Source organism: Anopheles bellator, chromosome 2 (assembly GCF_943735745.2).
Source record: "Anopheles bellator chromosome 2, idAnoBellAS_SP24_06.2, whole genome shotgun sequence".
Taxonomy (NCBI): Eukaryota; Metazoa; Arthropoda; class Insecta; order Diptera; family Culicidae; genus Anopheles; species Anopheles bellator.
Window position 1 is genome coordinate 3,354,646 of NC_071286.1, and position 25,070 is coordinate 3,379,715.

Consider the following 25,070-nt stretch of genomic DNA (forward strand, 5'->3'; position numbering starts at 1 on the left):
GATCACTGGCAGCTGCTACATCTCGTGTCGACAAGTGCACAAGCGAAATTTTTACTCAAAAACTATCGCGAGCAAAAACCGAAAGCATCGATCGGTGAGCAGCAGCAGCGGCAGCAGAACCTTAGCAGTCCCGCAGGATCCTCCGCTGAGGACGCTAGCGACGCCAATCCACCAGCCAAGGGTAGAATAAAGCGATTAGTAAGTTTTTCGTTTTTCGTTTTTGAGATTTTGTCATTTTTTCGTAACTCTCCCGTTTTGCGATGCCACGTGCAAACCACCTTGCCCGCTCATTTCCCTGTGGAGGGTTGTTTAATTTCATGTTAACTTTCCCGAGTTTTACCAATAATAATAGTGTGTGTGGTATGCTCCTACTAATGGCGTTAGACTGATGTAAATAGAAGAGTGTGGACAGCACGTCTCGCCATTTTTAGTTTTATTTCTCAGGATTCCCTATTTCCACTTTGTGTGTCTTTGGCGTGTGCACTTAATGTACATTTGTGTTCAGTGTGTTGTGTAAATACAATTTTTGTGCACGATGATGGAAGAGCCTATTAAAATCTTAACCATCTCCAATTAGTTAACTAAACATAATTTACGTGTCATCACGGGGAAAGGGCGGGTCTGCATGAAAATGAAGACACGCGCTCTGTATGCTCCTGTAATCTTGTTTGCGGCTAAGCGCCCGGGTCTATCAGGTTGATCCCCTCGTACGGAATGTTGAAAACCCAACTCTAAAACATGGAATGGTCTCATCTTCAACGAAAGGGTCTACAAACAGCAAGACAAATCATTTGATGGTCCACCATTTCCCATAAATCGACTTCATCTATCATTAAACAAAATTTCAAACCCATTTTGTTTGTGTTTGATACAAATTATATTTTTTAGAATTGAGTTTTTTCTTAGTGCAATGGCCAACAATCTATAATTTTACAACCCAAATCGGTCCAGTAAGATCACAATGATCTCGATACCTCGCTACGTCGATCGTGAATGTTGTTCGTGACACCCACTCCGATTCCTTCGTGTGCTCGCTGGCAAATCCTGTGATCGTTCGTCGCTGTTAGAATATGTCTGTGCCCTCGTCTGGAATGGATCCAAGCCAGGCAGGAAGTCATGTGTTCGTTCGTCCTCTGTAGCGTCCCCTGGAATGGCGCACCATTGAGAAATCCGCATCCGTGCGATCGTCATCGTCGACTGGTGGAGACTATGTCCCCGTGTGTGCTGTAACCATGTAACTGTTACCATTACCCCATTCGGGTTATCTGTGGGCGCTCGCAAATGTGTATAGTGTTTGGAACTAAACCCGGTTGGCGATTGACACATTTAAAATTATTATATCGCATTTTTTCGAATTGTTTTCACTCCACTCCGTCTCTCCGGTGATGGCCACCGTGTAGATGGAGAAAATTTTCAGCTTCGCCTGGAAGGGAAAACGGGGCATCGAAAGCAAGGAAGGCGAAGAACCGGGCGAACATGTAAGTTGATGGATTCCTGATTCCCGTAATTGTACCCAATACAAAACCCCATTACCAACCGCAGGACGATTACGTGGACGATGAGCAAGGCCTACAGAGGAAGCACAAGGTAGACACGACGCTGCAGGTGCACTTTTTCGGCAAAAAAGGTGACAAAGATTTGCAGTACGATGGGTTTTACAACTTCATGAAAAACCTCCAGACCGAGGTGCTCGAGCTGGAGTTTTGCGAGTTCTCTAAAGGCCACGAGCGTATCTCGGAGGTGGATTTTGCGAAGATTCTGCTCCGCTACACGTATCTGGTAAGGGGAGGTCTTAGGACCGGGCTTAACGTAAGCCGCTTGCTAGACTCTCTCGTCTTGGATTTGTTTTTTAGGACACGGACGAGTACGACAACTACCTGGACCGTCTGCTGGACACAGAGGCCAAAGAGAAGGGCGTATCGTTCGACGATTTCCGTCAGTTCTGCCAGTTTCTGAACAATTTGGACGATTTCTCGATCGCCATGCGCATGTACACACTGGCCGATCAGCCGATTTCGAAAGGTACGCAAGTATCCCCACGAATTCATTGGAGGCCGTTGTCTTTCATGTGTGTTACGCATTTGCAGACGAGTTTTCACGTGCGGTCAAAATCTGTACCGGTTCCCAGCTGAACTCGCACCTCATCGACACCGTGTTTGCGATCTTCGACGAGGACGGCGACGGGCTGCTTTCGTACAAAGAGTTTATCGCGATCATGAAGGATCGCGTCCACCGAGGATTCAAAGTAAGTCACTACGAGCACGGATGATTAATAATAAACTTGGTTATATACTCGTACTAGTAGAAGTAGAGAAGGTAGCGGCGCAACCGTCGACAGGCCCGCGAGCGCATCTTGATCAGCTGCCGAAAGTTGTCCGCATACTCCGTACCCTTTTCAATGTCGTCCCTGAATACTCACTGCCGTATCGGTGAAGGCGTGTGTCCAGGTCGAAGGATGCTCGACACCCTGCAGTACCAGCGGGGTTGCTATCACGCTTACGTACTTCTGCACCTCGTCCAGCGATTGAATGTGCGAGTAGTAGCCCGGTTCAGGCAGACCGTCTACTGGATCTCACACACCTTGGTCACTTCGCGGCCAAGTAGATAGGTGGAGACACGCACCGGTATCTTGGTACCGTTTTCGTACCAATTGTACGCCTCAAACATCTCCGTGATATTACTCGGCACTCCGCCATCGGGTTCGGAGATCACGCGGACCGCCTCCTTGTCGGAGAAAAACTTTTCGAACGCTGAGTTCACAATCATGTACACCTCGTCGATCGAGGTACCGGTGTCACCCGCGAAACGGCCGCCAATGTCGAGCAAGTTGAAGCTGCAACCGAGCTTCGCCGCAGTCGAACAGCGATGGTGATCCGGTGCGCTGCGGCGTTGATCAGTCGCAATGACGGCACCCCAGAGTACGGGTGAAAACGGCAGGGTCGGTGTCATCCACGAGGAGCGCCGTCTATCACGAGGAGCGCCGCCGTATGTCATCCACGAGGAGCGCCGTTCACGAGGAGCGCCGTCTCCCGAGCGCAGTCTATTTTATTTTAACATAATGCTCACATTTACTTGTATTAAAACATATTGAGCTGAAATTGTACTCCATTTTGCTGTGTGCTGGTGAAAGGAACCTAAGTTACGGGCACTGGACAACCTTTTTTTGGGGCATTTATTTCTATGACGAGCAGGAAGCGCGCACCGAGCAGGTGCGACGGTTGCAGTGCAATCGGGCCCGGATTGTCGAACTTTCGGGACGACACGATGGCGTGCTGGACCTTGTTATCACCAAACTTTGACACCACCTGTCAGAACGAAACCGGGCGAAGAAGAATTACTCCGTTTGCGGAAAGTGCAACACATTTGCGGACATTTTTGGGGCGGTCGCTTCTGAAGGGGGGGCAGAAGATCGGCATCCGCGTGGGGCCGGATTCATCCGGATCCGGGAGGCGTTGGCATACATGCGCAGTGTGTGTACGCACCGCAGGCCAATATTTGTCTCTTTTTACCACACGCACACGCGACAGCTGACCAGCCCCCCCTCGAACCGTGGGACACTAGACGGGACGCGAGACCAGAAGATATAGAGGCGAGTACATAACGAGACTGCTGCTCACTGCCGGGCACCTGCCACCTCACCTTGGCTTCCCAGTAACACTGGATGCCACTTTCGAACACGGCCAGCGTCAGCTCGTCGAATTCGTTCATCAGTGGCCTAGTTTTGCTGGCTATTGTGATACAGTTCTCCATGAGTTACTTATTAACTAATTAATGGTTAGTTTTTATTTACCACTATCTGGACGACATTGAAAAAGGTACGGAGTATGCGGACAACTTTCGGCAGTTGCTCAAGATGCGCTACCTGGCCACTATCGTTAACACGGTCGCCCAGATAGTCCCCACGTTTAGGTTAAGTCGGTCTATCGTCCTCGGGAAATATGTGGTGTCTGTACAGGTAGTAGAACCAATAGTAATACCGCTCTCGTTTATGTTCTGTTTTCTGCTCTTGCTAAATCGCTATCACCTTTCGCCAACGCCAAATTTGTATTTCAATTCTGCTCTTCCGTTACTTAATACCGTTTTTAAGGCCCATTTCTCGTTATGTTCGACAAATAAAAATTATGTTCAGAAAAATGTTGGTACTTCAATTCGAATGTTTTCGTTTCTATTTCTAACCATCGCAACGTTTCCTCTTCAGATGCTTCCCTCATTTGTGTTTGGTTTATTTCGTACATAATTTCGTTTGAATGCTGTCGTATTGGTTTGACTAACATGACTTTTGTGGAACATGTACGCAATAGAATGAAAGAAAGCATCTCACCTTCATTAGAGAAGCGTTTATCGAACAATAGAATCGAACTGGCTCATTTACGAGACGCATACACAAACCGACTCATGTTTCATTTGTATCTAAACTTACTCTGTCCTGTGTTTATTATGTGTACATAAGAAAATGCATTTGTAAACCATTGAAAAGATCAACCACCAGGTGAGTGTTTTGATTAGAATTTACCTAACACATTTTGTATTCCGATTTGTAGTAAAACCATCCAATTGATTCCATATCGCTTTCCAATCTGTTCCTTTTTCATTTCAGTCCAACGTAAAGTCGGAAGGCTGGGAAGCATTCAAACACTGCTTGAAGCAAGAAATGAAGCAAAACGTTTAAAAAGATGCTCCTTCAGAAGTTCTCTCTTACTCTCTGATCCACGTGGTCTCTTTAAAACTAAACCTACTAATCGTTTTTATCCGCCAGCATCTGATTACTAAAAAACACATCAGCAACTATCAGCGGTGTCTCTAAGTTAAACCCAGTTAAACTAAGGGTTTTAAGAGCCTCTCGGCATTTAAATTGGAGCAAATTGAGTGCCATCCGATCTCTTCCTGCTGCTACAGCACGCGATCGACCAAATCGTGAACACTTACGTGCAACTTGTTACTTAGCGAAAAAGCCAATTGTTTCTTCTAGTTAGTTGAAAGCTCAAGATTGTTTAACTGTTAATTGTTGCGAGTGTGACTAGCAAAATTGTTTGTATTCAAAAGGCTATTTTAATTCTTTTGTTCTAAAGGCTTGAGAGATTGTTTAGCAGTTCGCAAAGGTTTAGTGCTTTAAAAGCAACCGCTTTTGCGATGTTAGTTAATCGTGGATCACCGCACGGAAATTAATGTTTATATTGTTAGTGAATTGTGTAATCCCAAGTCCGAAGTATTTATTTCATTAGCCACCAGATTCTTCGAAAGTCCAAAGTGCTCATACTTACGTCTTGCCTGCCTGTCCCTTTCAATAACACGATAACATGAAGGCAAAGGCATGTGTTTATTCGAACTATCGTGCCCCATAATTTTATTGTCGCGTTAAAAAGTAGAATCATACAAAATGGAAAGTATTATCTGAATTCAGCCGAGGACGCCTCGATGAAGCACGCAAAATATCCAACCGAATGTTTGCAATTGTTTGTCATCGTAGGAGATAGGTTGCGATCGGCCGGAAATTGCATGTTGACGTCATGGCACAAATAAGCTAAATATCACGCTACACCACCCCATTCTCGAGCCATTTGTTGATCGTTTTGTATTTTACTGAAATACCAAAAAGCCAATTTGAAATCCATGATACGTTCGTTGTGTTTTTTTCCCATCCGAAAAAAGAATGCTGCTTGTGATATCGAAAAAAACGACGAAACTTACGGCCAGTTGTAAGAAAAGCACAAATTTATTACACATTAGTTTGTTCGTTTTTGCCGTTTTTGCTCCGTTCAGTTCTTTCTTGTCCACTTTCTTGGTTGACTTTTGTTTTTACGATAGTCCCTGGACCGAATGTAATGGTTTTATAAATCATTAAAACTTTAAAAATATCATTTTTCGCTTTCCTGCGGTATCGGTGCTGCTTAGTGATTATTGATGCCACTCACTGGGACAGGAAGCCTCTCTCCTCTGGTTCGATTTTTATATCCCTGGTAGCCCCCCCATCGTGCTTCAGTTCATGACAGATTGATGATAAGTTTTGTAGTAAAGTGTCTCAACGTACACTGTCGATTATAATGGTACTCAGCGATACAGAGGATTCTGCTGCGTCGCGTCCCCGGTTTTTACTAAAACTATAAAAGTCGATAATATTAATGGGTATTTTATGTATAGACTTCATTTTTTGCACCACTGATAAGCTTATTACACGCAAAGAAAGTGGCTCGCACGCATCATTGCTTCCGGAACAATTTACAGTCTCTCATTCACTTGTTCGAGTTCTGTTAAGAAGAGTTCACTGATTTTAGTTTTCGTATATTTTCGAGCCACTCGTTCGGGTGTCCCGTAACAAGCTGCAAAAACCCCGGCCTTGTGTGCCACGATTGTAAAGCTGGGCTTTCTCTCTCTCTCGTTCTCTCTCTCTCTCCCGCTTCTCTTAGTAGACGACTATCAAAATATATGATTATTGTATACCGTTGCTTTGGAAAGGACCGCCCAAATGTTTGTCTGATTGGCCCACCATTATATTACTTGATGCCGATTGTTGCCGATTTCATTCGATGCCGCAAAAACGTAATTTGAAATACGATAATCGCACCACCAACTCGTCCCCATTATGCAGTCTCTCGCAGTCAGTTATCTAATGCTAATGTTTAATTTTACTGTCCTAATTTTCATGAAGACGCTATAAAGCATTGCCGATTGATGTTTGTCTCTGTTACCGATTGTTTCTAATCAAGTCTTTTCGAAAAATTTACATTTGATTTTGTTTTGTGCTACGACCACTACGAGTACTGTCTCTCTCGCGATCTCTCTCTCTCTCTATCTCTCTCTCTCTCTGCAAACTGCAAACTGCAAACAAAAACGCTTCAAAGGAACCATCTTTTTTATTTGTTAAAAGCTAGGCTTGTAGTTTTCGGTACTCGCATTCCCATCTCGTTTTTGTAACAAAACTAAAGGCTAGTGAATCCTGATGACGAAACATTCCTTATTGCGTTCCCCATATTGCACTCGGACTTCTTAACGCTCTGTCTCTCTTTCTCTACGTTTCAACTGGTGCCCTGCCATCAAGTGAGTTGGATTTTCAATTCCACCATTTCTGTTCCGACCGCGGCCCCCCCTTTCTGCTCTCTGGCTGACCGGTGTGCGTTGGGTTTCGCGGTAAAAAGCGTTTATAATACGTGCGTTTTGCTTTAGCATCCATCTTTAGTGTCGCGTTTGCGGTTGCTGCTTAAAAATTGCTGCCTCTTATCATCACTACACTGTCCTTTCCTTATCGGACACGGACACACGCGGCTTCTTTTCTAGTTTCCTTTGCTGTCTGACTAGAGAACTATTGCGTTCAACATTCAACACACGAAACACTCTGCTTATACCCTTGTCCAGGACCATCTCACCCGTTCGTTGGTATTCTTTCGCTTCTGTTCGCAGTTAATGTTGCTTGAGGAATAATATAGTATTTCGTCGTGTCGGTAAATCTATTGGCTTCAACAGTTACTATAGAGAAGTGAGCAGCAGCAGTAAAATAATCTGCCCTTTACTTACGGAAGGTTTGTTTCGTTTGTGATTGAATCGTTTGTTTCGTTTTTTGCGCTGCTTTAATGCTGTTTTGTTCAAGTTTTTTTGTACTTTCAATTCAACATTGTGGTTAGTATAGGTAGTACTTTTAGTTTTCTCGTGGTGTACACGTGGTGTATGTGTGCGTGTGATGACGGTGTTCGTTTTCCGGAGGGTTTTGTGTAGATTAAAAACAGGACTATGTTGCTTGCAACTACTCATATCGATGGATAATTGTTTACGGTTATGGTTATAGTTGGTAGGTAACGCTTCCACAGAAAGGTATTCGTGCTCAGGTGCAGAAGAGTTGCCCTCTTTCTCTCTGTTCGGTTCGCTGCTATGCTTGCTCTGCAGCAGGTCATTCCGGTTTCGGGATTCTTTCGATTAGTCAATCTTACAGGCTTCTAGTCTTACCACTTAAATAGCACTTCGAGTTTCCTCCAAGTCACACCATTTCAAGAAGCCAATATTGGCGATGGTTGGTTGTTGCTTCAACTACTAACGGTAAAACTTCTTCCAAGCCTACGTTTAACGCTTTTTCTCTCGATTTACACTGCTCACTGTCCCAATATCGAATACAAAATATATATATATGCATGTATATATGTTTAAATGTATGGTACATATATATGGAATATAATATATATATATCCGTCCTTTTCATGGGTTAATACATATAATTTGCTTTTGCTCTGTTTGCATTTTGTGTATTTCATCTGTGTGGAAAAATAAACAAAATACATGCCTCTCTCGAGAACTGTCTTTTTCTGTTCCGGTTTCATTTGTTAGCTTCCATTCCCTGATAGTTATAGTTCTGTCCCTCCGTCCAACAACTTCCACTCTATATTGCACGATTTTGAAATCCTTTACTTGGCTGGGCCCAATCGCCAGAGATGGAATGAAATAAAACTGGCTCTCACAATCTTTCGTCACATCGATTGGCTTTCAAAATATTATTGCTGTTTTGCTTAGGCGGATGACATTTCGCGCCCAAATGACGCCATTTTTTAATAAGTCTTCTCGTTTCCACACCTAACATTGGACTCTATTTAATGCCGGAAAGTAGTAGGGATTGAGACGGACCGTGTCTCGCTGTAAGAGTTGTGTAGCTGAACTCTTTATTACTACACATCGTATTTGCGTGCCGAAATGAAAAGTGTAGTAAAATACTTTTCACAGGGAGGAAAGAAATAGAATGAAAGACTTACACTCCCAATGTTTTTCGCCAAAGTGGTTTGCAAAATGATAAAACCATTCAAAACATACTCCGCCGAGAATCGGTTTGAATGGTTTGCTCTTTCGCTAAGAAATGCGTGACTTCTGATAAACGTATTTCGTCCTATTCCTCGATAGACGTAACGGTGACACGGTGGTAACAGAACTGAACATTGTGCTTGGCCATTCTTCTACTGTATCTGAGAAAACATATTCTACCATAACAGTTTAAATTATTAAGTTACAAACACTAAACTAACGAAACTAAAGCTAAAGAAGTCGGTTGTCGGCTGCCAAAGAAAGGTTCGTCAGCGACGAAGCTTATCACACGTCCAATTTGACTTATTGCACATAAATAAAAACCGCGAACAAACATAACTAAGTTGAATAAATTATTTAAACAAAATCTATGTGCCACCCGAACGCCTGTTTATTCTTCTCTTTGCTGCAGAGGAACGGATCGTCGCTTACCAGAAGTCTTTGTACGACCCTCAGGAAGCGGTTACCGGTGCACCCTGCATGTTGGTGGCCATCAGTGAACCCGCCAGGGCACTGTTGTTCTGCGCCAGATTGTTGCTTCCCGCGCCGCTTCCACTGCCCGTTCCGGTCGAGGCGGACATCTCCGACTTAACCCGCCGTGCTATGTGTGAGCGTGTGTGCTTGCGGAGATGGTCTTTGCGGTAGAAACCTAAAACAACACACCGTGTTAGAGTCACAGCTTCCGAAATGGTGGTACCCCGGGATTCGTACCTTTACCACATTCGCCACATATGTGCTTCTTTTCTCCCGTGTGTATGACGATGTGTAGCGTAAGCTGTTCTTTGCGCTTGAACGACTTCAAACATATCTGTAAAAGTGAACCGCATTACTGCGCCTGTGATCGGAAGACCCAAAGTCGGCGGACAACTTACGCTACAGGTGTGCGGTCGGTCGGGAATGTGGGACAGTTTGTGGCGCGTCAGGTGATCCTTGCGCTTGAGCGCAGCATTGCAAATATCGCACACGAAGCGCCTTTCGACGGCGTGCGAGATGACGTGTTGCTCAATGAGACCACGCTCGGGATATGCCATCTGGCACTCGGGGCAACAGAACAGGGGCGAACCATCGAGCGCCTTCGTTTCCCGTATTTGTCCTGGTTTCGGGCGCGGTTTCTTTTCCTTCGGAGGTTTGCGTTTCTTCTGCTTTTTGGACTTCGTTTTCCCGTTCTCGCCGGTGGTGGAAGGTGCAGCGGCCGTGCCATCCGTGCCGTTTACCGTGGCCCCGTTTACGGTGCTGCTACTGTCGGAATGATGCGCTCCGCCATTGATACCATTGATAAGACTGTTCACCGCGTTTGGCGTTTGCTGGTGGTTTGTGAATCCATTATCGCTGTGATGGTTACCGGTGGCACTGTGCTGTTGGTGATGTTGTGCCAAATGTTGATGGTTCAGTCCGAGGCTGGCGGCCGCAGCACTGACTGCCGCATTCCCGAGGGCTAGATTGAGGTTCGAACCATTCTTAAGATTAAGCAGGTCCTTCTGGACGTTGAATGCATTCGTTTCGACCCCAATCAGACCACTCAATGGACCGGGAGAGTTCATCCCTGATCCCGTGTTCGATTCCTTTTTGATCGTTTCCGAGTATTTGAGGAATTGCTGGATCGAAAGGGGCAGTGCGGCAGACAGCAAATGAGACGAGTATTCCACGTTCGACGGATTGGTTAGCGACTGCCAGGACTGGTTAACGTTTTGCAGTATCTGCTGGTTGATCATCTCCTCACGGTCCATCTTAAGGGCGGCCCCCTTGCCCATCGGTGCGCTGTTGCCGTTGCCAAACGAATGATCATTGGCCGCCTGTTGGTTTGTGCTGCTACCGTACGAGTGGGAGATGTTTTGACCATAAGACATCGGAGTCACTAAAAGGACAGAAAAACCGCACACAAATTAATTACACATCTCCCAAAAACAACAATTTTTCACTTATCGCACCGCTGTACGATAAGTGAAAAATTTTATCCCACAAAATTTTGTGCCGTCCGTCACCATATGGCAACATGATGCAGCGACCTTGCAACCATGGCTACATGTTTACTATGATGCATTGCGTTTTACAATGGCCCACAGTAAATTAAAAACAAATACATCAATTATAAAGTATTCAATGACTTTAAAAGTAAACAGTTTTACAATTAAAATTTATCCTCCTTTGCTATTATGAGCCACGACAGTTTACAGTTGGCCCACAGTGCAAGAGGTTAGTAGCCAGACGGAGGGTACTCTTCCTGATGCAACCCCTTTTTATCGTAACCATATATCGGCAGTTTTACCCCTCGATGTTTCGCTTTTCATTCCAGGCGCGCATTCAATCGTTCGTCTCCGGCACCATCCCCCCCTGACCGGTACCTATCCGCCGCCCTCTCATTAGTAGCCTCGTCCTGTGCGTGCCATCGGCGTCGCACAGTTCGTTGTCACATTACAACGCAATGCACACGCCGAAGTTGCCTCTTTTACGGTAAAAAAGCCACTAACACCAAAGCGCCGGTTTCGTTGCCGGGGAGTCAGCGCAAGGCGGAATCGGCCTACTGCGGGGTTAGTAATTCCCGGACACCGAATGTTTTGTCCCGAAAACAAAACGCCACGAACCGCAGAAAGTACTTACTTGAGGTAGCAATCTGATTGAAATGATTCCCGTTCGCGGTACCGTGATAGCGGTTTAGGTCCTGCTGCTGCTGCCCGAGATTGGCACCTGCGGAACCGCCGCCGAGTCCTGCCGACAGTCCGCCATTTCCACCGTTCCCGGTGCTATTGCTGCTGCTGAACGGGGTCCCTTCGTTGGATCCAATTTTGGCAGCAAACTGATGAATACCGGAGAACGGCGGACCGAAAGCCGGAAAATTCATGGCGCCTCAAACACCAGCGCTCAGTTTCGGTTCGGTTTTTACGACTTTCAGTGCACTTCAGAATGATGCACACACCTTTTTGGGGAACGCGAAACTCACTCGCTGCACTACTGTGTCCCGCGCTGAACGATTACACCGTTGTCACAAACTAATTGGCCCGCTTGGGAGGCTGCTTTTCCAAAGCTCACTAGATTGACGCAAAAACTAACGAATGAAGAAAGCTCCAATAGTAAAACACGCGTTTCTCCGATGCTATTCGTGATGCGAACAAGGCGGCCAATCACGATTGCCTGGCCGGTGGTGGTGCAGGGGCATCACGCGAAAATAAATACGCACTCTGCCTTCGCTGTGTCGGGCAAACAATTTCACAATGTGAAAAAAGTAAAGATAAAACCATACATACACGGGGTTTATTTGCACGGGATCCCGTGTGGCCACGATGGCGTCACACGGTTGCTAATCGCCCGAAATTTCCAACAGCGAACCGGAACACAGACTGTCGAATGGAAAGCGGAAACTAAACTTTGAGTGACATTTCCACCGAACCCAAGCCGCCGAGTGGCGGAGAACCAGAAACCAGACCACAGAGTCGATAGGGGGAGAGATAGGGAAAAACTGAACACACCAAACTACCAGCCGATGGACACCATCGCAGATCGCAGCAGCGAAACGGACCGCGATGATGAAGCACACGATTGACAAACACCAACACACGCGCAGCAGCGGCGCGGTTTTTACTTTCGTGTGCGCAGCCACGGAACGCCGCTTGTGGGTGAGGGGGAAGTACTACCCGCGAACCGATCCACGGTGAATGGTGATTTGCTTTTCTTTCCATTCCCAACCCATTGTCACACGAACACTAGCGCGACGCTCACGCACACACGTACGCCCCTAAACACCGTTCGCCCTCGAAGGGGGTGGTGGAAATTGTTTGGCAATGGAAAAGAAAGAAGCAAACAGTGGTACATATTCTTTTTCTACTCGCGTGCACTTTATGTCTCGTATTTATGCATCGGCGAGTGCGTGCTGACTCGAAACACGGTTAGGCTGACACAATACATCGTTGCAACGGTTTCCTAGCAACAACGGGCCTACTAAAAGCACATGGTTTTCTGAGAAGGCCTTAGTACGTTAAACATTTTCTACTGAATCCTCGAGATCTTTCAACCAGAAGCGGAACTATCGAAGGGACGATCCGCTTCGATTCCCCGGAATTGCCGTGCCACGATGAAGAGTTCCGAAGAGTCGCCCCGGCTCGCCCGTGGTTTCGCCCGTTTCACCGATCCGTAGTACTCGCTGACACTTCGCTCCAGTTTCGGCAAATCTCCGTTGTCCCACACCTTCATCACCAGCGATGCTTTCGGCGCAGACATTAGTAACGCAAAGCGCAACACGGAGTAGCAGAGCGTAGTGATGTTTTCCTGATCAAGCGAACGTATACCCGTGGCATTTGGGGCCATGTCGGACAAGACACAGTCAACACCCCGTTCACCCAACGCAGAGCGTATTTTGTCTTGTGTTTCTTTGCGTAAAAAATCACTATTACCAAACAGGATTGCGTGCTATCGAAGGAGAAGGAATAAACTGTAAATCATAAGCATGGAATATCCCATCAATGATGATTGCCTACTTCGATCGGATAAATCTGCAACAGGTCTACACCGATCACCATCCCTCGCCGCTCGGAGCTGATCGCACCATCGGCATTCGATTGTTTTACCGCAATCTGTGTCCAAGAACCGGGAGCCGCACCGCAATCGATCACCGTTCGGCCTGCTTTGATGAGACCATATTTTTGATCGATTTCAAGCAGCTTGAATGCGCTGCGACAGCTAGAAGAAATACAATATTCATATTGGTCGGAAATAGAACTTATTATTATGGTGCCACCTACCGGTAATTCATCATTTTGGCTCGCTCGACGAACGGATCTCTCAGCTGGCGGGTGAGCCATTCTTGTGAGCTTTTGCTTTTTCCTTTCAGATTGCTGGGGACCACCTTTGCGAGCTTCGTGGCACCTCCGCCAAATCCGCTGATTTTCCGTATCAACATAACAACACGCTCGCCAGAAACCGCCGGGTCGTAAACAATGCCTTCGTAAACGCGATGACACCAGAGCCAGTGCTGCCAGCGTCGTCGTTTTGTCTTCCAACGCATCAATGATGACATTCACTGATGACAGCCCGTTGTTTACCACTCTCGGTGAAAGAAGTTCCAGGCAAAACCCCTTTATTCAGTCAATATTCGCCCTTCGCTCAATCAAGTCTACAACGCAAAAGAACGGAACATCACCAAGTAAAATATGGCCAAATACAAAAGATACGGTCTGCCGTCGGATGATGCAATGTTGCCCCACTCGTAAACAAGGCGTGCGAAACTGCACCGAAAAGTTTAACGCATAAAAGCTACAACACACGAAGTGGTGGAGCGCTACTAAAAGAATGAATTATGTTTTGTGCTACGCGGATCGAGCTATTGCCGAGGGAGGTGTTAGTGTCAGTGAAAATAAAGGGCCTCTAGAGGCAACGTTGCTGTAGTTGATGACTCTGCATATGACGGTGCTTACCTTTGGTGAAAAACAGTGTGCATGTGTTATTCTAAAGTTTTATTTCGCGCTTTACATTGGCGATTTTGCTGACCGAACGGATAGGATTTTACTTTCGCGTTCTCTTTGTGCGGCCGCCGCGTTGGCTAAGTGTGTTCTGAGGCAAGCCTTATTTGATCAACCGGTTCCGAACCGTTCTATGTGAATTGTTTGCGTATCCTACTACGATCATCCTGAAGCCCGCAAGGAAGCACGATGTATCAACGCAAAACGCAGTTAATATTGCTGCTGGCAACAGTCGGCCTACTAATCAGAACAACTGCGTCGTCGTCGTTATCGGAGCGACAGGTAAGATGGCGGGCAACCCCGCCGGTGCCGGGAATTCCAACTTTCGGGGTTGAACCAGAAAGTGCGTGGATTTCCTGCATCATTCGCCTTGTGTAAGCTACAACATTCAGTGATCAAACTTCGTCATCGGTTGCGTAGTACAAATTGTAGCAACCCGAATGGTGACTCATTGATCTCTTCATTTGATAGAAAGTTATCGGCTCCCCTTAAGGCTGATACCGAATCCCGGCTGTTATAATCCAACACTTTATTGGCGCCATGCTAGCGGGCAATACATTTGTGTAACTTTTGCTGTCGTATTGTTGAAACAGGCGGTGGTGAGGACCGTATTCACAGCTGGTGCACTATCGACGTGCACCCTTTAAGCGATAACTAATTGCTGGAATGAAACGGACATCAAGGTTACAGCAGAAACATTAAAATCAGTGGTAGTTTTTTATTTGATTTTTTTGTATGGACGATACGTAAACTTATCGCACAAATCGATCAGGTCGAAACTTTCCATTTAGTTCAATTCAAACATACCGTAACCCGTGCCGGCAGAGCCTAATCTCTGCGCAGTTCGAAAAGTGGGCGTTTATAATTTGCTATCAGCCGTTTCTATAACCTTTCATTTGTAATCTAATTGTAGGACTGCACAGCAGTTGCAAAGGATGAGGAAACGATGCTGGTCTTTTCGACGCTCGGCGGCGGACTGACGGCCATCGAGCCGCTGACCGGCGAGACACGTTGGTCGATCGACGACGAACCGACGATCCGTGTGCCGACCCCGTCCTCCATGAGCGCACACTATCTGCCCGATCCGCGGGACGGCAGCCTCTACCGGATGAACGGTCTCGAAGGAGGTCTGAAGAAACTCCCGTACACCATTCCGCAGCTGGTGGCCAGTGCACCGTGTCGATCGAGCGACGGGATTCTGTATTCTGGCAAAAAGAGTGACGTTTGGTTTCTGATCGATCCGAAAACGGGAAAACGTGAGAAGGTGCTAGGTTTCGGCGGACCACTGCCGTCGCAACAGCCACCAGCCACTCGCGATGGAGTCGGCACGGGAGCTAGATCGGATGCAATCGGTTGGGCCACGTCTCGAGCCGTCTATTTAGGCCGCACTCAGTACACCGTCATGATGTATGACAGCCAAGCCAACGATGGCAACAGCAAACCTTGGAACGTAACGTTTTTCGACTATACAGCTCACACGATGGCGCCGGAGCTGACCAAGGAGTACGGTGAGTTGCTGCCACGTCTCTCGAAACTGTGATCGAAAGATAACAACCTCCCTGCCTTTGGAGCGCTCATAATCACCTGTGATCGAGCACGTTATCAAAAGCGCGAGGTGGTTCTCAAACTTCGTTTTTATTGCACGTTCTCGGGCTGAAAGCGAGAAAGAAAGAGGTCACTACAAGTAAAGGGCCTGGCCTTTGACGAAATAATCAATCCAATGGAGATATTTATTTTCCTTTGTATCGACGCATTTATCTAAAGTGTATCCTTGCTGCAGAGCACAAACTGCATTAGGTTCTACGCGGACACATGGTGTCGCTACTGTAGCGTGGTTCCATTCTCATAATGAATATTAAATTACGTCAGTATCGATTTCTTAATGTTTCTCCTCTTTATTATTGCGTGTGTTATTGTTGTGTGGATCGACCCACTTGCTGAAGGGCCGAAGACGTTTTGAAACTCCATTATTAGCATTCCTCGCTGGCTAAGAATATTTTTCGCTTTGATGTGTTCCAATTACAGGCATTTAGTCGATGCTTCATCAACACGATATTGCGTTTGGTTTTATAAATATTTCTAACCGAGACTTTTTTAAATTAAATTTTGTTGTAGAGTTCCTTCACCTCACCAGCAGTTCGTCGGGGCTAACGGCCACGTTCGAGCAGAAGAAAGGCACTCCGCTTTGGCAGAAGGATCTTTCCAGTCCGGTGGTGGCAGTGTTTGTGCTCAGTTCCGAAGGTCTGCTGAGTGTTCCTTTCCAGACCGTCTCCGATGAGGTGCTGCAGGAGGTGAACGAGCGAGCGAAAAGTGGCAACTACGATGATCTCAAATTATTGTAAGATACATTTGCTGCCGATCTACCGAGCACCGTTCGTTAATCGTGCATTATGCTTTCAGTGAAACCGTCTATGTTGGTGAGGCGGGAAACAACCTGTACGCGATCCCTTCGCTGGTAGATAAGAGTACCGCCACATTGCCCTCCGAACCGTCCATCAATTTACTGGGGGGTCCGTCCAAAACCGGTCCACTAAGCACACTCGTTGATCGCGAACGCGACGGCGCCGGCGATGATCGTCCCAGCCGAGAGCTCATCTCAAAATCTCGTGCACGAGGTAAAAACGAAAACATCATCATTCTAGGCCACTACCAAACGCCCAAAATAGATGACCGCATCAAGCTCGACATTGCTCCGAGTTCACCCTCGTCGATGGGACGAGGTTTCTGGAAGCACCATGAGCTTTCGACACTACTGGTGGCCGATCACTTTGATTCGCCCAGCGTCGGGTTACCAAAGCTGGAACGCAAACACCTGAACACAATCGGTATGCAAACGGAACCGGAGGACAAGATCGAGTTCGGTGAAACGAACGAAACAAAGACCGATGATGCGAGTGGTAGAAGCGATCAAATCCGGGCGATGGTCAAACAAATTTATCGATACACACTACGCTGGCTTGATGCGCAGCCGAACAAACTGCCCACGATGTTGCTACTCACGCTGCTGTGTATGGTGATCGTTGGCTTTTGGTATTTCCATCGGCAAATGAAAGCGCTGCAGGAACAGAGCCAGGGCGGATCGCAGTCGAGCAACTCCAACCGAAGTGGCGCTGGAAATGGTAGTGGCAGTACCGGCGGGAGCTACAGTGAACCGATAGACTTCGGTGATGGTGAAATGCGCGTGGGAAAGATCAACTTTAACGTACAGAATGTGCTCGGCAAGGGTTGCGAGGGAACGTTCGTGTTTCGGGGTAGCTTCGAGAAACGGGAAGTGGCCGTAAAACGCATCCTACCCGGGTGTTTCACGTTGGCCGATCGCGAAGTGGCGCTGCTGCGAGAGAGCGATGCGCACGAAAATGTGGTGCGTTACTTTTGCACCGAGCAGGATCGACAGTTTCGGTACATTGCCGTCGAGCTGTGTGCCGCTACGTTGCAGGATTACGTTGACGGTAAAGCGTCGTCAGCGGTCCCAGCAGCAACGACAGTGACGGTGTCTCTGTTGCGACAGAAAATCTCTGCCCTCGATATCCTACGCCAAGCCACGAGCGGACTTATGCACCTCCACGCACTCAGCATCGTTCACCGGGACATTAAACCGCAAAACATCCTCCTCTCCCTGCCCGACAATCGACAGCGCGTGCGGGCCATGATCTCGGACTTTGGGCTGTGCAAGAAACTGAACTACGGAAAGGTGAGCTTCTCGCGTCGCTCGGGTGTGACCGGTACCGACGGATGGATCGCCCCTGAAATGCAGCGTGGCCAGCGTGCCACTACGTCGGTAGACATTTTCTCGCTTGGGTGCGTGTTCTATTATGTGCTGTCGGATGGTTTTCACCCGTTCGGCGACAACCTCAAGCGGCAGGCAAACATACTCTCCGGTGAGTTCGATCTCGCTATGCTGCGGCGCGAAAATCCACTTCCGGACAACCGGACCGTGCTGGCGGAAGAGATCGTACACGATATGATTCGAAGCGATGCGTCGAAGCGACCTTCGGCCCGTGCAATCGCAAATCATCCACTGTTCTGGAGCAACGAACGCGTGCTGGCGTTCCTGCAGGATGTGAGCGATCGGGTGGAAAAGTCAGAAATTATGGCCGAACCCCTGCGATCGCTGGAGAAAAACGCACGCTTTGTGGTACGGGAAGACTGGAGCCGCCATCTGGACGCAGAAGTAACGGCTGATCTTCGCAAGTTCCGTGGCTACCAGGGGTACAGCGTGCGTGACCTGTTGCGCGCCTTAAGAAATAAGGTGTGTATGAGCGGAAGGAAGAACGTTGACACAAATCGGTTGCTAATTTTCAATCTGTCCCACTACAGAAACATCACTACCACGAATTGACGCGGGAAATGCAATATGCCCTGGGAACGATACCACACGAGTTCACCGACTATTGGATCAGTCGATTTCCGCGGCTTCTTTCGCACAGCTATCATGCCCTGGCAGACAACTCAAGGGAACCGATCTTTCGTCAGTACTACAACGACGAGGAAGATAGTCACACCGGTGGTGGACCACCGGGGGGCCCTCACGGAGGATATAAGTTCACGAAACCAGTCTACTTCCTTCGGGATGATAATGACAACTGCGAGCTGCTACGCTACTACGAACTCGCGCAAGCCATGAAAACGAGTACCAAGAGTCCCAAACGACGAATGGTCGGTGACGGAGGTAGCGGGGAAGCGGGGAAGATGCTTACCGGCGGCCACAACAACAAACGGGGAACGTACAATTTTGGCAAAACCGTGTCCGGCGGGTTCATTACACGCCAGCAAGTTCGTGAGAACGACAGCGGGACATTGGACGATCGACGCGCCTCGGTGCAGGGAGCTGACGCTGGAGGGGAGAACGATGCGATCTCAGATGGAGGTGTTAATCAACGGCGTAGGTATGTTACTGGCACTGGCCCTGGAAACCCCAATAGTGCCTCTGTCACCACCGCTAATCAGAACAACACTGTCAAACGCCGTGAAGCACAAACGAAAGTCACGTGGAATTTAGATGGTATGGCCGCCTCCCGGCCCGAATAGGATTGTAGGCAGCGAGAAAATGTTAGAATCTCTGTTTGATTTTCGAGTACGGCAGAGATGCAGATAATTTTCTAATCGAAAGGTTATAAACTTAGTACTTTTCTAATTTCTAATTTTGATAGTTCTGTCGAACGAACATGGTTGAAAGAGCAATGGAGGAGACACTTTTTAAAAGTATATTTTCGTAATATTATTTAGTAATTTTCTATGTTACGTCCACGCGTATACTATGGTAGAAAAACGTCTGTTGTAGCTCATCCCTGTTCCATGTCTAGTTTACCACTGTGTTATGAGTTCTACGTACGTAAGCACATGTTTGACCATCACTTATCACGAAAGACCCCCGTGTCCGGCGTGTCACGTTGCGAAACCTGTTGCACCATTGAACACACACAAGAGTTGGCGGTTTATTACTACAATGAGATCGCTTATTGGCGGCGCACCCCGGTTAAGTAGGGTAATCAATTTACTAGTTTAAGAAACTATGGTTGCCCCAAACATTCCTATCAATATCCGCCTTGAAACTAATATGAACCCCTCCTTGTGAACACGGGGTTTTTATCCAGCGGCCAACGAAAGAATGTGCCCCTTTCCTAACCTGTCCTAACCTTTTGTAAGAAAAACGTGAAATAATGACCAGAGACGCGGGAAAATCTTTTACGACCTTGTCTGTGATATCGTGGTTAGCGTTTAAGGAGCGGGCATTTAATTGAGAGGGAATATTTGTAAACGAGCATAACTTGCTAGTGATTAACTTGTTTAGGTAATACACAAGCTCAGACATTGTTCCAGCGGCGGTTTCATGGTTACAACCGACAGCACACCACTGGCCGGTAAGCAGCACAATGCGTTCAACGACCAGTCCAAACGGAGTGTAAATATTTATTCATTGTTTTGTGCTAAATAAAATTAATTTGCAAACTACGTGGCCGTTTTCTGCAGAGTCAGTGGAACCCGTTAAGTTGCCTGCTGCGTAATTGTTAAAACACGATAAGAGGCCAAGCGTGTTCTACTTTTTTTGACTTGATAAAAGCTCTTATCATTTTTAGGGCTTTTAAACGATACCAAAGTGTTGTATCAAAACCACTACGATGTGAGTTGTTTCGCTGATCCCAACCCTTTCTATCCTCCGGCGAACCGGTGGCGTAATGTGACAGTTTCGCCCCGCATGCACCTTAGCTCGTAACGGGACGATCTTGATGACAAATTCCTGCTGATGCCGATAGGCAGGATCTGGATGAAGGGTCCTGCTGGGGTAGAGGGAAAGGGCAATGTCTCGAGCTCGTGCACGCTCCACGTGCAGTCTCTCCCGTATGCGTTGTGCTGCGTATGCGTATGGGTTTACTGTGTCCAACGATGGTAGTGTTGGTAGAGTTCGCGGGAACACAAACTCCAGCGCAGCGTAGTACGTGGAAACGGGTCGCGTATTTGGGCTTGTGTGGATAGGCGCCGAGCTCAGGATTGGGTTCCGGCGAATTCCTCGATTTAGTTCTTGTTTAACCCGGTGCCGTGCTTGTTTTGTTTCCTGTGCCGCGTGTGCAAGCGAGAGAGAATCTGCCGAATCCAGCACCGCGTGTCGTGTCAAGTGCGTTCTCAGATTGTGTTTTGTGCCTTTTCCTCTCTGTCCGGTCCACTTTTTAGGCACCACTTTTCACAATCCGCCGTGCGAACCACGTGCATTGATTTACGGGGCAGTTTGTGCTGAATAAAACAAAAGTTCACAATGCTTGACGACGCGGCACTACAAAAGTTGGCCTTGAAGCTGTTCGAGATCGATGCGTTCAAATTCGGTGACTTTAAGATGAAGGTTGGAATCAATTCGCCGGTCTACTTTGATCTGCGTGTTGTGGTGAGCCATCCGGATGTCATGGTAAGGTGGGCCATCGGCTGAAACATGGAATTGTAATTGATCGAAATTCCACCACACTGTCGGCACGCAGGACACCCTGACGGATCTGCTGACAGAGTTTATCGCCAACAAGAAGCTGGACACGGCGGGGGTCCACTTGTGTGGCGTTCCGTACACCGCGCTGCCGGTTGCTACGCTTATTTCAATTAAGGGCAATAAACCGATGCTGATACGCCGCAAGGAGGCGAAAAAGTACGGCACGAAAAAGCTGATCGAGGGCAAATTTAACGCCGGCGACAAGTGTCTCATCATCGAGGATGTCGTTACGTCCGGTTCGAGTATTTTGGAGACGGTGGACGATCTCCGGTCGGAGGGTGAGTCGGGAACGGGGTTCGCTACGATTTATCGGAACGTGCTCGAGACCAGAAATGCTTGCGACGCATACGGAACCATGTTGCTAATACTGCTTGGTATTGCTCTCTTTTCGTGCAGGACTGATCGTGACCGATGCGATCGTTGTAGTTGATCGCGAACAGGGAGGCGTGCAGAACACGGAGGAAAAGGGCGTTCGGATGCATTCACTGTTCACACTTTCCTATTTGCTGAAGGTGGTGTTGGAAGCGAAGCTCATCGAAGAGGGAACGGTGAAGGCGGTGGGCAAGTACATCGCTGCGTGCCAGATCCGCAGCGATGGTTCGTTCATGCACGGCAACGGAACCAAGGTGATAAACGAGCTGAGCCGTGTCCGTATGACGTTCGAAGCGAGAGCCGATCTGGCAAAGTGTCCGCTAGCGAAGGAACTTCTGCGGCTGATTGCCGCCAAGAAAACGACTCTCTGTCTGGCGGCCGATCTAACCACAAGCGAAGCCATACTGAATTTAGCCGAAGCTGCCGGACCATACATCTGTGTGCTGAAAACGCACGTCGACATCGTTAGCGATTTCAGCATCCAGTTCGCACATTCGCTGCAATCGCTGGCCAAGAAGCACAACTTTTTACTGTTGGAGGATCGAAAGTTTGCCGATATTGGCAATACGGTCGCGCAGCAGTACGCCGGCGGGTTGTATCGGATCGCTGAGTGGGCCGATCTGGTGACGGTACACTCGTTACCTGGCCAGGGAGTGCTGAAGGGACTTAAATCGGCGATCGGTGAACGTCCGGCCGATTCGCCGCGGGGTGTATTTCTGCTCGCCGAAATGAGCACCGAAGGCGCACTGACCGATGAAAAGTATTCGGCCGCCACGATGAAGATCGCCACCGAAATGGACACGGATTTCGTGGCTGGCATCGTGTGTCAGAGCAAGGATTTGGTCGCTTCGCCCGGCCTTCTGCAGCTAACGCCAGGCATCAAACTGGAGGATGGAGTCGATGAGCTTGGTCAGCTGTACGACAGCCCAGATCGAGTGGTGAAAGAGCGGGGCGCCGACATTTGTGTCGTCGGCCGTGGAATCCTAAACTCCAAATCGCCGGCCGAAACCGCACGCATCTACCGCGATCGACTGTGGCAAGCGTACATTGAGCGGATCACCGAGGACACGAACGGTACCAGCGCGAACTAAGCACGGAACAGACCAATCAATCCTACGACATTCTTCCATCCCATTCCAAGCGACCATCGAGAAACAGAAAACTATACAGAATCCCCCGGCTCAACCGGAAAAGCACAATGTCATTGTTCGCCTAAAGGTTGACGAAGATAGCAACGACGAATCTTTAAGAAAAGGATCAAATTTATCTTGCAGCAGATTGTGATTGAATTCAAACGCCCCAATATATAATCTTCACAAAGCAAATTCATTTCAGTGTCTGGCTTTTCAGATATACATTTCACTCTCGTCGTGGCACGCATTTGTTGGAACCAATATGGCGCCCTACTACCTATCTTTCGATAACGTTAACTTTCGTCCTTCGAACGTGGTTGGTTAGCTTAATTTCTATAGCGTCGTCACTTATTCCATGAACAAAGCCTCAGGAGACTCCGGAGCCACGGGGTAGGTGTGACGGTCCTTTGCTTGGTGATCGCGACATGCGATTCATTCGTCCAGCTATGATTGCGTGTTGCTGGACGATTCCCCGTTGGCCGCTTCTCGGTTGCACTTATCGATAGCCAGCTGACGCAGGACACCCCGGTTCATGATGTTCAGAATTTCCATCTGCGCCTCGTAGAACAAGTAGTCGTCCTTAATGCAGGCCATTTGTGCTGCGATAAAGTTCCCGAGACTCTTACACCGTTCGCTAACGACGAGAATTTCGGTAACGGTGTTTCCGGCGATTATTTCCGATTTGGCAACAGATTGTTCTACAACATTGGACGTCTGAAACGCCGCTGAGTACTCAGTTGGCTGCGGTGATTGCGAAGGTTCCGGGTAGGAGTAGTGTTCCTGACTCCCGCACCGGCTGTGACTTTTCATTTTATGCTTCTGCAATGCTGCTGAGCTACTGGACGCCATTATGACTGGCTTCACTTCGAGCGTTTTTACGTTCTTGATGTCTTCGACCGCGTTGATCTCGTAGTGTATTTCTCTATCGTAATCAAGATCCATCGAGTGATCGTATTCTATGTTGCTCAGCTCCGCATCGTTGTTGGCGTTCCGCACGATCGAAACGTTGATCGAGCTGTTGTTGTCCACTTCTTGCTTCCACGAGCTGTCGGAATCGACCGGACTCGAGGACCGGTGTTTGATGTGGTTCTGCAGGAAGCTCAACCCCTTGAACCACCAGGCCGTCGGTTGGTACAGCTTTCCCGACTGAGTCAAGCGCCGTGATTTTGAGATTTCCTGTCCGAACTGCGTGCGGAGTGTTTGAATCTTGCGCAGTACATCCTGGGGCGTCGTATCTGGCCGATACTGCTGTATGGCGTCCAGCAACTTAGTGACCGCCTCGTTTCGGGACCCCTTATTGTAATAACGCGGATGGCGCATATTGTACAGCACCGGATGCTTTCGGTATTCCTCGATGAGACGCTCCGTAGCGTCGCGCTTCCACTCCGGGGCGGCCATAGTCTCTAATCTGCAAACAAGCCAGGAGTCGGACTGCAGAATATTTCATAGAAACACTCGACCATACAATGGTTGTTGTTCTGGGCGCGGGAAAGTTAGGGACACGCAGGACAGCGAGATCTTTTCACGCGGCCGACTCTGTTTACAGGTTGCGACTTGTACCGAACACGATTGCACACAAAATGGCCACACGGCCGCGAAGGTCGCACGGCGATGGCGCTTGTATGCCTTTGCGCGCCGTTACGAATTTGCTTACGAGGCACCAGCAACGAAGTGAGCGGATATGTTTTGGTAACGAACTTTGCAACACCAATTTCTAGAACACAGAAAAACTACGCTCTGCTCGAGACGGTCCGAAACTTCAAAGCAATTGGCGAGTACAGCGAAAAAATGCTACCCTGCGCTCTCTATTGATAGGTTTTTACGGTGCGCCTTCACCACTACATACGCCAAGTGCTTGTACACAAAACAGCGCCACTCAGGTGGCGTAGAACGACGGTGTAAAACGCGTGCAATGTTTCGTGAAAACCATGACCTGTCAAACCTCTCGCACTCAAGTTTACCTGAGGTTTCCCTTTTTATGCTAAGAATTAAATAATAGCCAATTAACTAAAGTTAACGAACCGGTCTGCGGGCAATGGAATCGAAACTACTTGAATTTGAAAACAAATATTTCCATATAAGTGTTTGCAAATCGATCTCATATCGATTGAACGAAAGGGTGAGCAGTGAAGTGACAGTGAATAAAATATCAAAATAAATAAACTTAAGCTAAACTGAATTTCTAATATGAATTTCTAATATGCATGCATAATCGTGACGAATAAAATGTCTGCCGCAATGGTTTACCTTCGTCATCGTCATCGTCATCAGATGATTAAGTCTCAATTCATCTGAACACACGAGCCAGTCACGCTACTTTAGACGCTTAAATGAAACTAAATAGCAAGATTATTATGGTGGTAGTCA

At 47.7% G+C, this 25,070-nt stretch overlaps 6 protein-coding genes across 9 annotated transcripts in view; 3 read left to right on the forward strand and 3 right to left on the reverse strand.

Moving 5' to 3' along the window:
• LOC131212853 (calcium uptake protein 3, mitochondrial) overlaps positions 1–5,605 on the forward strand; it is a 39,743-nt gene extending 34,138 nt beyond the window's left edge. For 2 of the 4 annotated variants that reach the window (XM_058206900.1, XM_058206904.1), the window contains exons 7-12: positions 13–198; positions 1,401–1,478; positions 1,543–1,779; positions 1,854–2,022; positions 2,088–2,245; positions 4,598–5,605. In XM_058206900.1, the coding sequence (XP_058062883.1) occupies positions 13–198; positions 1,401–1,478; positions 1,543–1,779; positions 1,854–2,022; positions 2,088–2,245; positions 4,598–4,669 (900 nt within the window). In that variant the 3' untranslated portion in view covers positions 4,670–5,605. The remainder of the gene's footprint in view (positions 1–12; positions 199–1,400; positions 1,479–1,542; positions 1,780–1,853; positions 2,023–2,087; positions 2,246–4,597) is intronic. The other 2 variants (XM_058206901.1, XM_058206903.1) reach the window with 2 other exon arrangements.
• A 3,622-nt stretch (positions 5,606–9,227) lies between these two features.
• LOC131209908 (zinc finger and SCAN domain-containing protein 30) lies at positions 9,228–11,614 on the reverse strand. The gene is made up of 4 exons (XM_058203065.1): positions 11,374–11,614; positions 9,648–10,630; positions 9,487–9,583; positions 9,228–9,424 (listed from the first exon to the last, which is right to left on the reverse strand). The coding sequence occupies exons 1-4, from the start codon at positions 11,612–11,614 to the stop codon at positions 9,228–9,230; spliced, it is 1,518 nt and encodes a 505-aa protein (XP_058059048.1).
• A 991-nt stretch (positions 11,615–12,605) lies between these two features.
• On the reverse strand, positions 12,606–13,699 carry LOC131210527 (rRNA methyltransferase 2, mitochondrial). Its single transcript, XM_058203785.1, has 3 exons — positions 13,509–13,699; positions 13,245–13,446; positions 12,606–13,176 (listed from the first exon to the last, which is right to left on the reverse strand). Exons 1-3 carry the CDS (start codon positions 13,664–13,666, stop codon positions 12,778–12,780), a joined length of 759 nt encoding a protein of 252 aa, XP_058059768.1. The 5' UTR covers positions 13,667–13,699; the 3' UTR covers positions 12,606–12,777.
• A 371-nt stretch (positions 13,700–14,070) lies between these two features.
• Positions 14,071–20,161, forward strand: LOC131211577 (serine/threonine-protein kinase/endoribonuclease IRE1). The gene is made up of 5 exons (XM_058205101.1): positions 14,071–14,507; positions 15,139–15,733; positions 16,341–16,563; positions 16,626–18,474; positions 18,543–20,161. Exons 1-5 carry the CDS (start codon positions 14,415–14,417, stop codon positions 19,251–19,253), a joined length of 3,471 nt encoding a protein of 1,156 aa, XP_058061084.1. The 5' UTR covers positions 14,071–14,414; the 3' UTR covers positions 19,254–20,161.
• Positions 20,162–20,759: 598 nt separating this feature from the next.
• LOC131211578 (uridine 5'-monophosphate synthase) lies at positions 20,760–22,885 on the forward strand. The gene is made up of 3 exons (XM_058205102.1): positions 20,760–21,123; positions 21,194–21,476; positions 21,595–22,885. Exons 1-3 carry the CDS (start codon positions 20,977–20,979, stop codon positions 22,659–22,661), a joined length of 1,497 nt encoding a protein of 498 aa, XP_058061085.1. The 5' UTR covers positions 20,760–20,976; the 3' UTR covers positions 22,662–22,885.
• LOC131211579 (uncharacterized) lies at positions 22,831–24,385 on the reverse strand. Its single transcript, XM_058205103.1, has one exon. The coding sequence runs from the start codon at positions 24,099–24,101 to the stop codon at positions 23,148–23,150; it is 954 nt and encodes a 317-aa protein (XP_058061086.1). The 5' UTR covers positions 24,102–24,385; the 3' UTR covers positions 22,831–23,147.
• Positions 24,386–25,070: the final 685 nt, after the last annotated feature.